The sequence below is a fragment of the Anoplopoma fimbria genome, unplaced genomic scaffold (assembly GCF_027596085.1).
Source record: "Anoplopoma fimbria isolate UVic2021 breed Golden Eagle Sablefish unplaced genomic scaffold, Afim_UVic_2022 Un_contig_13607_pilon_pilon, whole genome shotgun sequence".
In the NCBI taxonomy this organism is placed as follows: Eukaryota; Metazoa; Chordata; class Actinopteri; order Perciformes; family Anoplopomatidae; genus Anoplopoma; species Anoplopoma fimbria.
In genome coordinates this window covers 16132-28514 of record NW_026554409.1, presented here as the reverse complement: position 1 = coordinate 28514, position 12383 = coordinate 16132, and the positions used below count along the sequence as shown (strand labels likewise).

The 12383-nt window shown below is 38.4% G+C and overlaps 1 protein-coding gene across 2 annotated transcripts; it reads right to left on the bottom strand.

Moving 5' to 3' along the window:
• Positions 1–3318: 3318 nt before the first annotated feature.
• Positions 3319–10676, bottom strand: LOC129088608 (protein cornichon homolog 4). 2 transcript variants are annotated; one of them, XR_008531032.1, is made up of 6 exons: positions 10601–10676; positions 9732–9800; positions 9409–9521; positions 8874–9014; positions 5387–5485; positions 3319–3402 (listed from the first exon to the last, which is right to left on the bottom strand). XR_008531032.1 is itself a non-coding variant. In XM_054595949.1 (5 exons), the coding sequence occupies exons 1-5, from the start codon at positions 10667–10669 to the stop codon at positions 5458–5460; spliced, it is 420 nt and encodes a 139-aa protein (XP_054451924.1). In that variant the 5' UTR covers positions 10670–10676; the 3' UTR covers positions 4568–5457. The 2 variants fall into 2 exon arrangements, 1 of the variants encoding a protein (XP_054451924.1); XM_054595949.1 differs by lacking the exon at positions 3319–3402 and having other exon boundaries at positions 4568–5485.
• Positions 10677–12383: the final 1707 nt, after the last annotated feature.

Sequence of the window (12383 nt, the reverse complement as noted above, 5' to 3'; positions counted from 1 at the left end):
CAGACCTTTAAATTTTTCACCCTTTGTTTCATTGCAGCCATTTGCTAAAATCGAAAAAGTTCATTTTTTTTTTCTCATTGATGTACACTCAGCAACCCATCTTGACAGAAAAAAACAGAAATGTAGAACTTTTTGCAAATTTATAAAAAAACAAAACTGAAATATCACATGGTCATAAGTATTCAGACCCTTTGCTCAGTATTGAGTAGAAGCACCCTTTTGAGCTAGTACAGCCATGAGTCTTCTTGGGAATGATGCAACAAGTTTCTCACACCTGGATTTGGGGATCCTCTGCCATTCTTCCTTGCAGATCCTCTCCAGTTCTGTCAGGTTGGATGGTGAACGTTGGTGGACAGCCATTTTCAGGTCTCTCCAGAGATGCTCAATTGGGTTTAGGTCAGGGCTCTGGCTGGGCCAGTCAAGAATGGTCACAGACTTGTTCCGAAGCCACTCCTTTGTTATTTTAGCTGTGTGCTTCGGGTCATTGTCTTGTTGGAAGGTGAACCTTCGGCCCAGTCTGAGGTCCTGAGCACTCTGGAGGAGGTTTTCTTCCAGGATATCTCTGTACTTGGCCGCATTCATCTTTCCTTCAATTGCAACCAGTCGTCCTGTCCCTGCAGCTGAAAAACACCCCCATAGCATGATGCTGCCACCACCATGTTTCACTGTTGGGATTGTATTGGGCAGGTGATGAGCAGTGCCTGGTTTTCTCCACACATACCGCTTAGAATTAACGCCAAAAAGTTCAATCTTGGTCTCATCAGACCAGAGAATCTTATTTCTCATAGTTTGGGAGTCCTCCATGTGTTTTTTGGCAAACTCTATGCGGGCTTTCATATGTCTTGCACTGAGGAGAGGCTTCCGTCGGGCCACTCTGCCATAAAGCCCCGACTGGTGGAGGGCTGCAGTGATAGTTGACTTTGTGGAACTTTCTCCCATCTCCCTACTGCATCTCTGGAGCTCAGCCACAGTGATCTTTGGGTTCTTCTTTACCTCTCTCACCAAGGCTCTTCTCCCACGATTGCTCAGTTTGGCTGGACGGCCAGGTCTAGGAAGAGTTCTGGTCATCCCATACTTCTTCCATTTAAGGATTATGGAGGCCACTGTGCTCTTAGGAACCTTGAGTGCTTCTTTTGTAACCTTGGCCAGATCTGTGCCTTGCCACAATTCTGTCTCTGAGCTCCTTGGGCAGTTCCTTCGACCTCATGATTCTCATTTGTTCTGACATGCACTGTGAGCTGTAAGGTCTTATATAGACAGGTGTGTGCCTTTCCTAATCAAGTCCAATCAGTTTAATTAAACACAGCTGGACTCCAATGAAGGAGTAGAACCATCTCAAGGATCAGAAGAAATGGACAGCATGTGAGTTAAATATGAGTGTCACAGCAAAGGGTCTGAATACTTATGACCATGTGATATTTCAGTTTTTCTTTTTTAATAAATTTGCAAAAAGTTCTACATTTCTGTTTTTTTTCTGTCAAGATGGGTTGCTGAGTGTATATTAATGCGAAAAAAAATGAACTTTTTCGATTTTAGCAAATGGCTGCAATGAAACAAAGAGTGAAAAATTTAAAGGGGTCTGAATACTTTCCGTACCCACTGTAAATAAAGAAATATAAATTGGCAGCCATAACTGTAAGTTCAGCACATTAGTAAGCTGAGAGGAGACAGAAACAAAATGGAGTGTATCTGTAACAATCAATGTGTAACATAAGGTTCATATGAACTTCTACACAATGTTCCCTTAAGGGAGTCAAAATAACAATCCTGCCTAATATAATATTCTGTGTAATATGTGCTGTATATTTGTGTGTTATGGCATGTATTATGAGGCTGTGCAGAAATGGCAAACAGGAGGATGTGTATTTCAGGGTTCCCATGCTAATGTTTTACTGTCAAATTCCAAAAGGTTTCTGATGCTCTTTCAGAGCTTCATACCAAACAGTCTTCACTGCACTACTGTTGTATAACGCTGTTTACATTAACACCTGCTTACACCGAAAATTCCTTTTTGGATTCACAAACTGCAGCTGACCTTCCATTTTAGTTTCTAAACTGCTTCAACAGAATTATTTTCCAAAACTTCCAGGACTGGACAATAACTGCAGGTCGTTCAGGACTGTGGAAACCCTGTTTGTTTGCCCAGACGTTATCACCTCTTCCATCACAGAGCACACCCGCGCTAGTGGTACACAATAATGGATGTCACACACACTTGATTCAATCACAGAAGTGTTGTTCTAGTTTCTGCTTTTGCAGCTTCCTTTGTTTATTAGTATTTCAGGCTTGTCTACTTTTCTCTTTTTGTTGTAAGAAGCCAAAGTAGGATCTTTGTTTGCTTGCAGGCAGTTTCTGCCAGACACCATTTGACATTTTAAATGTGTTATTACAAAACGTGATTGTACTGTTGTGTATTGTATGTCGGAGAAGTGTTATGTATGCATATTTTAAATAAAGTTTTCAGGGTTTTAAAATGTAAGTTACTTTGAAATGTCCCTCCCTTGATCTATTCTTAGTACAGTATTACTATAACTATGATTAAATATGTTCGTCAGAGCTCTTTCCATGACTAAGAGGAGACGTCCTTAAATGCTGACAAAAGACGAGACTAAACTGGAGTTTTGAGAAATAAAAACTTTACCATAATCTCTCTTTATTTTCATCACCTTCCAACTCTCTGAAGATTAATCAAATATCAGTCAACCGTTTTATCATCAGACAATGACAAGATTGCGTCTTATATGGAAAGAGTTAAATTGTGTAAGGTTTAAGCTTTAAAGAAATGAAAAATGTTGCAATGTAAAGTCATCAACAGTCTATCAATTTAACGGTTATCTAAAAACGTTTTCATAAACACAGACCTCACTTTCCTCAACAGACTGTAAGAATAAAGTTAACTTGAAGTAACTAAAGTTAATTTGAAGATTTCTACAGAATAGTTTGTCCATGGTATAATCCTGTTACTGTTTTAGGAAATGATAATCTTTTTAGTTAATCCCAATCATTTTAAACCTGAAGTTTGTTGAGGTTTGCTGTTTTTTTTACATTGAGATTATAACAACCTAACATAGTGAGTTTCTTAGTTTCTTTCAGCTAGAGAATTGTGTTCTTATAATCAAAGACCTTCCAGAGATTGATCGACAAGATTTGGGAAAGAAAGAAACACGGTGACAAAACGACTAAAATGATAGAACGGTTGACAAAAAATGATTTACCACGAAGCTAAAAGTGGATAATAGGAAGAAAAAGTGGACATGCTTCAGATAAACAACTTGTCTTTAATTTTAATTTATTAAACCCCCCCCTCTCCTCAAAAAAGCCCCACACTGCATAAGACAGTTAAGTGTGAATCAGACATAAACTTGTCGACCCCAACTGAAGAGAGAAATGGCTCCAGAATACCTGCACACACAAAACAGAGCAGCTGTGGGTCGCTGAACAGTCATGACTGCTCTGACTACACTCAACCAAATAAAGAGCACATGCAGACCTCTGTCGTCCCAGAGAAACACTGAGACACTTACTGATCGGAGGATTATCCGACTTTGACATACAATGTGTTCAATGCCAAGGTCATTCAGTAAACACAACATCAGTGCATGACTGAGGTCACATCACATTGTTCAATTCAAACCGCCACTCATACGATATTTTCTTTCCAGACTGAATAGAAGAACCTTTTTAAACATTTGAGCCTGAGTTTAGACAGTATCCAGCTCTGTGAGCCTCATCCTGACTGACTCAGTGCAGCACCGCGTCACTAAAACGGACCAATCACGGGCTGAGCTGTGTTAGTGATTGGGATGGAGTAAGATACAGGGAGTCAGAATAGGCTTACTGATGCAGCATGCAGCTTACAGAGTTTTCTCTGCACTTCAACACCATCATAAACCTCCTATTTCAGCATTTCATTTTGTAAACTTTTGAGACGTTGACCAAATATCATGTGAACTGGAGAAGTTCAGAAAAATAGAGGAGCACTGGACTACACAGACTAAAAAGACTACCTCCATCAGCAGGTGACTGTAAATATGCACATCCAGACTGACGAAGAGGATGACAATGATGTTGATCACTTGGCATGTGCCTCAGTCAGCAGATCAACAGAACGTGGAGATTTTGAAACGTGTTCCTAAGGTTCAGGGGGAGCGCTTGTCTAACACACTGTACACTTTATTTAATGACTTTTTCTCAACCGATGGTATTTGTAAGTTAATTTGTTTAAATCATTTTATCTTTAATGTTTTTGGTTTCAAAATGAAGTTAATTGCAAATGGCACTAAAGGATTACTGTACTTCGAGGAGAAATAAAGGAACAATTGTATTAAAAGATACCCTTATGACTAAAAGGTCAATCATATTTAACATACTGAGTCGGCCGAGCGGTCACTAATAAGGAATGTCTGGAGTGATGTTGTCAGACTCTGCTAAGCTACAGGTGACAGCAGACTGTAGATCACTGAGTGTAATGGCCTCAGTCTGCTTCTGGCAAATAAAACACTGAACAGTGCACCATGTCCTTCTAACAGCCTCATAAACTGATTGAAGCAGTCGTGTGGAGGACGCAACAGTAGTTGAGAAGCCTAAAGTTGATTAACGGCCAGCTACAGAAGAAGATGATCAGCAGCAGGTCAATGCAATAAAGCAAGCAGACATGCTCTAGCGGTTGAGTAATTCAGATTAAAAACAAGAATGAGGAGAAAATGTGACCTAGTTGAATGATTGTTGGTGCCAGACAGGGTTGTTGAAGTATATACTGATCTTGATTTCCACCACAACAGTCTCTGGAGGTCACAGAGAAAAAAACCTCCAGTGAGTTACATATGCTGGAGAGTATCTGTGAGCACACATTGCATGGAACCGCTGCAGCAGAGGACCACAGCAGGTTCCAGTCCTTTTCACAAGAGGACATCATTTGGTTTGAGGTTTGAAGCACCATTGGCATTTTTCTAAATGTGGCTTTGGTGGATCAACACGCTCAAGAATTCCACCTTAATTTCAGATAGACAGAGAATCATTACTCAGTGCTGTGCTTGGTTATATCAGACTTATTTACAAGTTGTTTCTGCTCATCTCTGCTCTAGGAAGACTACTTGCTCACTTTACTGAGAAAATATTTCTTACAGCCACTATGTTAGTGTTGTTTTTACTCACTATTGCATATAGAGGTTGAAAAGATACCTCATTAGTTATCCCCTCACAATATCACACTGCGCTTGTTGTAGGAGATTTTTGCATGATGGTACTGAAGTGCTAAATGGTTAAATGTCAACCTCAGTATTCAATTGAAAACTCTGGGAAACTGACAACACAAATAACAGCGTGGATCAGTAATCAGTGACAATAAACTTCCTCTCTCTGCTGTTCAGAAAGATTGTATGCATACAGTATAGGAGCAGGATGTGAGGGGGAGACGGCAAAGCCTGGACGTTGGAATCTGACAGCCCGATGGCTGCTTCAGTCGTTGATCAGAGCCAGGATCATGCTGGACAAACAGGGGAGGGAAATATATATGTTAGGGTCAATGGGGTATCAATGACAATAAATCTTCTAAAATGATCATTTTAAAAGTATTTTCAAATTGGATGGAAAGCATATTTTTGTGTGTGGACCAATGTTCTTAAACGAGTCTCATTTGTTAAACAACTTTTCAAAGTGGTTATCCGATTTTACATTTTAAATGATAAAAAATAATGATACAAATATACAAATGGATACATGCAATACAATAGCTATTAACATTATAGTTATCAACTATTTGGTCACTTAAACCTTTTATTTATTGCTCTAAATTAATGTTTTATCTGGTTGCACCACCTGACATTTACAAGTTGTGCCACCTGACAACATTAATAATGACAGGATTATGGCTGAATAATTGCCTTTAAAAAGTCTCTATTGAAGTTAAAGTAGTAAATATTTCATAGTATCATAGTCATCATGTTCAGTAAATAGCAACTAGAATAGGCTACAGTGCAATGGATGATTAGATGAACAGACTGTAATGGATTGATTGGGAAACAATTAAGTCTTATTTTGATACATTCATAAAGAAACACCAGCTCAAGACAAAAAAGAAAAACTTATTCTCATACTCAATCAAATGTATTTACATTAAATTACATACCATTAAATTAAAGGCATAACAACTGGAATGCAACACTAGTTCATACTAAATACAGCAATACTTAGTCGAAACTGATTTAAATAACACTTGAATGACTTTGGAACAAGTGACAAAATACTTCAAAACATTTTGAGCCTTGTAAGGTACGTTGACCTCGCATGGTTCAAAATGTTTTTGAAATATTTTGGTGTACAGTATTTTCAGGTGTGTGTACTAAAGCTGTCCCAGTCATGAGTGAGCCGTGTGTGTTGTGAATTAAGAGGCTCTGAGATCACATGGAACTCCTCCAAGTGTAATAAGAAAATAATTATTTAAAAACCTGAAAGGTCTGAATACTGTATAAAAGTAAGAACTGCAGGCCATGTTTGTTGTTTACCTTCATAATGATAGTTTTGGGGAGTGTCTTTGGAGGGAGGCCTGAAGGGACGGACTGTCAGAGATGGAGAATTGGACACTTTCCTGCTAGTCTGGTCTAGAGCTGCTGTTTTCAATGGAAAAGACTTGGCAACACTGGGCTGTTTGTTTGGGTTGGATAACTTTTAAAATCTACCATACCTTGTGTTAGTTTCTCATCTTTACCAACCCTGCCTTTAACTTAAAACAATTAAACGATTTAAAAATTCAGTAAATAATCTTAGAGCTTGAAATATAATATCATATAGTGACATTCCTTGCGATTGCGCCACCTGACTTTTGCAACTTTTTCATATTATTCAGGCATCTACTTTGACTCCTGTTTTAGTTCTTGTTAACAAAACCATACATTTCATTTTTAAATACAATAAAAAGTTTTATAATATGACATTTTTCTAGTTTAACATTGGTTGTACCACCTGACATGGAAAGTGTACCAGCCAACCTGTAAGTTAAAAGTAGCTATTTTTTATCAATATTTGAGAGAGATCTTAAAAGATTTTCACTCAGCCATAAAAGTTAGTTGAGATCCTCTTGATGATGCTATAGCCTGGTAACTATTGTGTACTTTAATATTAAAATACAAGTCACATACAGTGGATATAAAAAGTCTACCACCCCTGTTAAAATGCCAGGTTTTTGTGATGTAAAAAAATGAGACCAAGATAAATCATGTCAGAACTTTAATGTGACCTATAACGTGAACAATTCAATTGAAAAACAAACTGAAATCTTTTAGGGGGAAAAATTAAAAATTAAAAAATAAAATAATGTGGTTGCATAAGTGTGCACACCCTCTTATAACTGGGGATGTGGCTGTGTTCATAATTAACCAATCACATTCAAACTCATGTTAAATAGTAGTCAGTACACACCTGCCATCATTTAAAGTGACTCTGATTAATCCCAAATAAAGTTCAGCTGTTCTAGTAGGATTTTCCTGACATTTTCTTAGTTGCATCTTACAGCAAAAGCCATGGTCTGCAGAGAGCTTCCAAAGCATCAGAGGGATCTCATTGTTGAAAGGTATCAGTCAGGAGAAGGGTACAAAATAATTTCCAAGGCATTAGATATACCATGGAACACAGTGAAGACAGTCATCATCAAGTGGAGAAAATATGGCACAACAGGGACATTACCAAGAACTGGACGTCCCTCCACAATTGATGAAAAGACGAGAAGAAAACTGGTCAGGAGGCTTCCAAGAGGCCTACAGCAACATTAAAGGAGCTGCAGGAATTTCTGGCAAGTACTGGCTGTGTGACAACAATCTCCCGTATTCTTCATATGTTTGGGCTATGGGGTAGGGTGGCAAGACGGAACTAACATTCATACACATACACCGCAGAAACAGCCTGCGGGAGCAATTTGCGGTTAAGTATCTTGCCCAAGGACACATCGACATGGACTTCCGGAGCCAGGGATCGAACCGCCGATCCTCTGATTGGGGGACGACCCTGCTCTCCACTGAGCCATAGCCACCCTCGCAATCTGACAGATTTGGAGCGCTTTTTGCAAAGAAGAGTGGGCAAATATTGCCAAGTCAAGATGTGCCATGCTAATAGACTGAGTGCTGTAATAAAAACAAAAGGTGCTTCAACAAAGTATTAGTTTAAGGGTGTGCATATTTATGCAACCAGGTTATTGTAAGTTTTTTATTTTTTATTTTTCCCCCTAAAAGATTTCAGTTTTATTTTCAATTGAATTGTTCACGTTATAGGTCACATTAAAGGCAGAAAAAGTTCGGACATGATTTATATTTGTCTCATATTTTTACATCACTAAAACCTGGCATTTTAACAGGGGTGTGTAGACTTTTCATATCCACTGTATCTACATATCTGACATTTAAAGCATGCAAATTGTTGGACAAAAGATTTTAAATTGTCTAAATTGCTTTGAACTACAGGTATTTGTAAAAATTTGGTTCATTTGAAAGATTGCAACAATAAAACCATGCCATTTCATTAATTTATAATCATTAAAATATATATTTTTTAATAGTTTTTTTGGTCTGTTTATTTGCGCTGCCCCCCATTTTCAGGGTTTGAGATGCCAAAACATAAAAAATATATATTATTTGAATGTACTGATAATGTGTTCAAACTCAATAGCTTTTATTGAATGAAATGATATATGTCATGAATTAATAAAATTATTCTAAAAGGAAATAATGGGCTCGGACACAGAAATATGGACGTCATGTCATTGACCCGTTAATACAGAACTGACCATGTACAGCCGCCCCACTTATTCAGGCTGTAAACTGGTTGCTGAAGGACTTGAACATGTCACTAAACGTCAGTGTGTTTGTGGATGCTTTTGCTCTTACCTATACAAATAGATAAAGAAGCAGAGCAGGTGGTAACCCAGTTTAATCATGGCCTCCTTCATGTGGGACTTGAGCTGACCTCGGTTGTGGATCTCAGTGGGGTCAAACACGCCCATGTTTCCCATTGGAACTTTCACATACCTGCAGGGACAGGGACAGGAAGAGAGTGATCACAGGAGCCTGACATCACAGGAGCCTGACAGCACCGCCAGTGCGTGCGGTGCTGTCAGAGACCAACTCTGTGACGCTGCGATAGGGATATCATCTTCACAGACTATCTTCATTATGTTGTGTCAAAATATAACATGACATAATAGTGTCTGTAAACCAACCCAGTGAAAGAAATACTAGTAACATCTAATATATAAGTTGGTCCTGCTCATTGATTTGCTTTCATTGGTCTAATTCCCTCGGAGATATTAAAGGAAACGGCATAGCTAAATATCTCGTCAAACAGAATATATTTGTTTATTTATATACACTGTATTTATATACACTGTAGTAGGACAGAGCAAGGGCTGCAGTATGAGCATACCTATAAATGTTCCATGCTGCTACAGGCAGGTTGAGGAGGAAGATGAACCAGTGCATCGAGACCAACATCAGCATAGTGGAGAGACATTGGCCGACCATCTCTGGAATGACCCACTGGAAAAGCAATACCAAACACAAATATCAAAATCAGAGATCAAAATACAAACAAACTCTCTGTGGCATCTGTATGAAATTACATAGAAGTCAGATTAAGCAATTGCATAGCATGTGGTATATACATAAAAACAAGTCAATAGCAAATACATAAATCATCATAAATAAGAGAGGAGTAAAAATCTTTGAGGTATATGAGTAATGACTTACTTTGTTTAGCTTGGAGCAGCAGGCTCTAGCGTTGATATAGTCACATTCTAGATCAGACAGGGTGATTATCTGAGCTTTAAGTCAAGGTGCCACAAACTGCTGAGAATCTTGTTGAATGAAGAAAATCTATTTTCCATGTCAACATCCTCAATCCCTGCTTCTATCAGCTCCATTCAACTGGACGCTGAAAGACATGACAGACAAGATGTTCTACTTATGTGATTACGAGACAGAAGAAACACAATGGAATTTGCACTGTACTGCCACTTTAAAGTGACAACCATGTATAAAGTGCATAAAAGGATATAGACATACACTTTACACAGGACCACACAATCTAGTTCATTAGGTTGTTCTTATCATTACTTTTGTAATGTGTTTTACTCCATCGATGGTTTATTGCACACTTAAGCCAAGAACACAAAGCGAATTCCAATACAAGATCTGCCACAGTACAGTTTTGACATGGTTATTAAGATAAATGTTAATTTAAGCTTGTGGTACATTGGTTAAAGAAAGAAGTTGGAATAACTTTTTATGTTAAAAATAACCTCATGGTCATCAGTAATGGCTTTCAACACATTCAACAGTCACGTATTTGGGCGTAGAAGTACGCTTAAATGTTCTTTTTTTATTTCCCGTTTATTAAAACCTTTTGTTTTAACGTTAGCAGTTACTCTGGCGCTAAAACAGCTTCATCTCTAACTACCTAGTTTACGATAGCCTGTCACTGACTGTAACGTGAACAAGGCGGCTAACCGGTTAGCTAGTTAGCGTTAAAGTAATGGAATTAATAGGAGTTTTCGGCCGGCTACCCACTATAACCAATTATCTCGATGTCCGCAAAAACACATTTCCGAAAAGGATACAAAGTACACCGAGAGGAAAATAAGTGCACAGCAGTCCACAAGTGACAGAATGAACACTGCCGCTTCCATTTTTCTTTTTCCGTCAGTGATTTGCTTTCATTTCCGGCCAGTTCTCGATCCTGTGCTGCCCACAGTGACGGACAGTTTATCGCAGTACTGCCAACTAGCGGATTGGAATGGAGCCCCCCCGAAACCGAGATGAATGACAATCATATAAGAATATCAAAAGTAATTCTATTAAATTTGATATGAAAAAATAAAGTACCATAACATAATAAATAAACAATGACATTACGATCATGTTCAATCAGGGGCTGCCGAAAATAATTAATTAAAACATAAACTTGATTGCAGCTAGCATTCTCACCTAACTGCAAGAGGGGTCCGGGTTCGATCCCTGGCAGGACGGCCCTTCTGTTTGGAGCTTGTCTCCCCCCGACCTTAACAAGGATAAGCGGTTAGGGATAATGGATGGATGGATGGATGGATGGATGGATAAGATTGTCCGCTCAGTAATTTGATTTATTTGAAAAATGTGAATGTTTGGGAAGAACTTCCCTTTTGTGTGTGAAATGTATTTGTGTAGTGATAATTACCATAGGCATAATTATTGAAGAATATCCAGTCTTGTTATAAACAGACTGCTCGTTCAATGTCTTGCCCAAGGACACTTCCACCAGTGGTTTGGATTAAACTGCCGAACATCTGATCAGTGGACAACCCACCTACCCCCTGAGCTACAGGCACCCCATACATCTGTCAACTTTATCCCTTCCAATTTAGAACATGGCACTTGAACATTAACATTTTGGTAGATTTTGCCCCTTCAATTAGTTCAGTTCCAGTTCTCTTTATAAAGACTTTTATTGCTAACAATGACATTCCTACTTCTGCTCCCTCTAAAGTAGTAGTATTTCTCTTTAAAAGTAGTGGTGATTATTTTTCCTTTATTGGCCATGTATGCATATGCATACAAGGAATTTGGTTTCTTACGCTCACTGGTACACAAAAACAGACAAATAAACAAAAAACAAGGAGATCCAAGAAGAACAAAGAATAAACATTTAACATTTAAATATTTTGTACACATTTCTTTACAAAACACAACATTAACAAGGAATGGAGTGGAGCTGATGACAGCCTAACCTGGCTCATTATGTCACTGAACCAGCATTGGTGCCAAGATGGTATTCTGACAAAAAGAGCTACCCGCTCACAATGACCTACAAGTGGCTCATCCTGTCTAGTCTGATGAACCTCTATACTTGTAGCAGTTGAGTAGAGAGGCTCATTCTGGCCTACGATCTCTGTAAGTTATAGCTGTGTCCTCTTGAATTTTATTTCGCCTCTGAAACACACTGCGCATGCACACATTATGTTGGTAGGTCATTCAGAGCAGTCGCTGTATTTATCCAAACACCAGAGGTATTCTATATTTATGTGATTATAATAGTGTATCATAGTTATTAATAGCTAACAACCATCAAACTGTTAATGCTATTTGATAATATGCAGGTGTGATAAAGTTAGCCAGCTGTCCCTTTAATGTTTTATATTATTTTCAGGAGGTGGCGCTCACTACCAAATTTTAAATACCTCTATAAATCTGGACCTTTTTACCAGCTCTTGCTAAATTAGAATGGTGTCACGATTGCGTAATGACCCTTCCTTCTTTTATATATTTCTTGCACAGCCACTGGAGCTGGACATAATTAAACACACACCTCATAAAAATGACTTTGGAGTAACGAAAGACAAAAAATGGGTCATATGTAAGACCTTA

Excerpts from the sequence above, each read along its gene's own strand:
- LOC129088608 (XM_054595949.1), bottom strand. The coding sequence starts at position 10,669 with ATGGAAGCGGCAGTGTTCATTCTGTCACTTGTGGACTGCTGTGCACTT. Across the intron at positions 9,522-9,731 it reads GCTGCTCCAAGCTAAACAAA|TGGGTCATTCCAGAGATGGT; the intron begins GTAAGTCATTAC and ends TTGCTTTTCCAG. Across the intron at positions 9,015-9,408 it reads GCAGCATGGAACATTTATAG|GTATGTGAAAGTTCCAATGG; the intron begins GTATGCTCATAC and ends CTGTCCCTGCAG.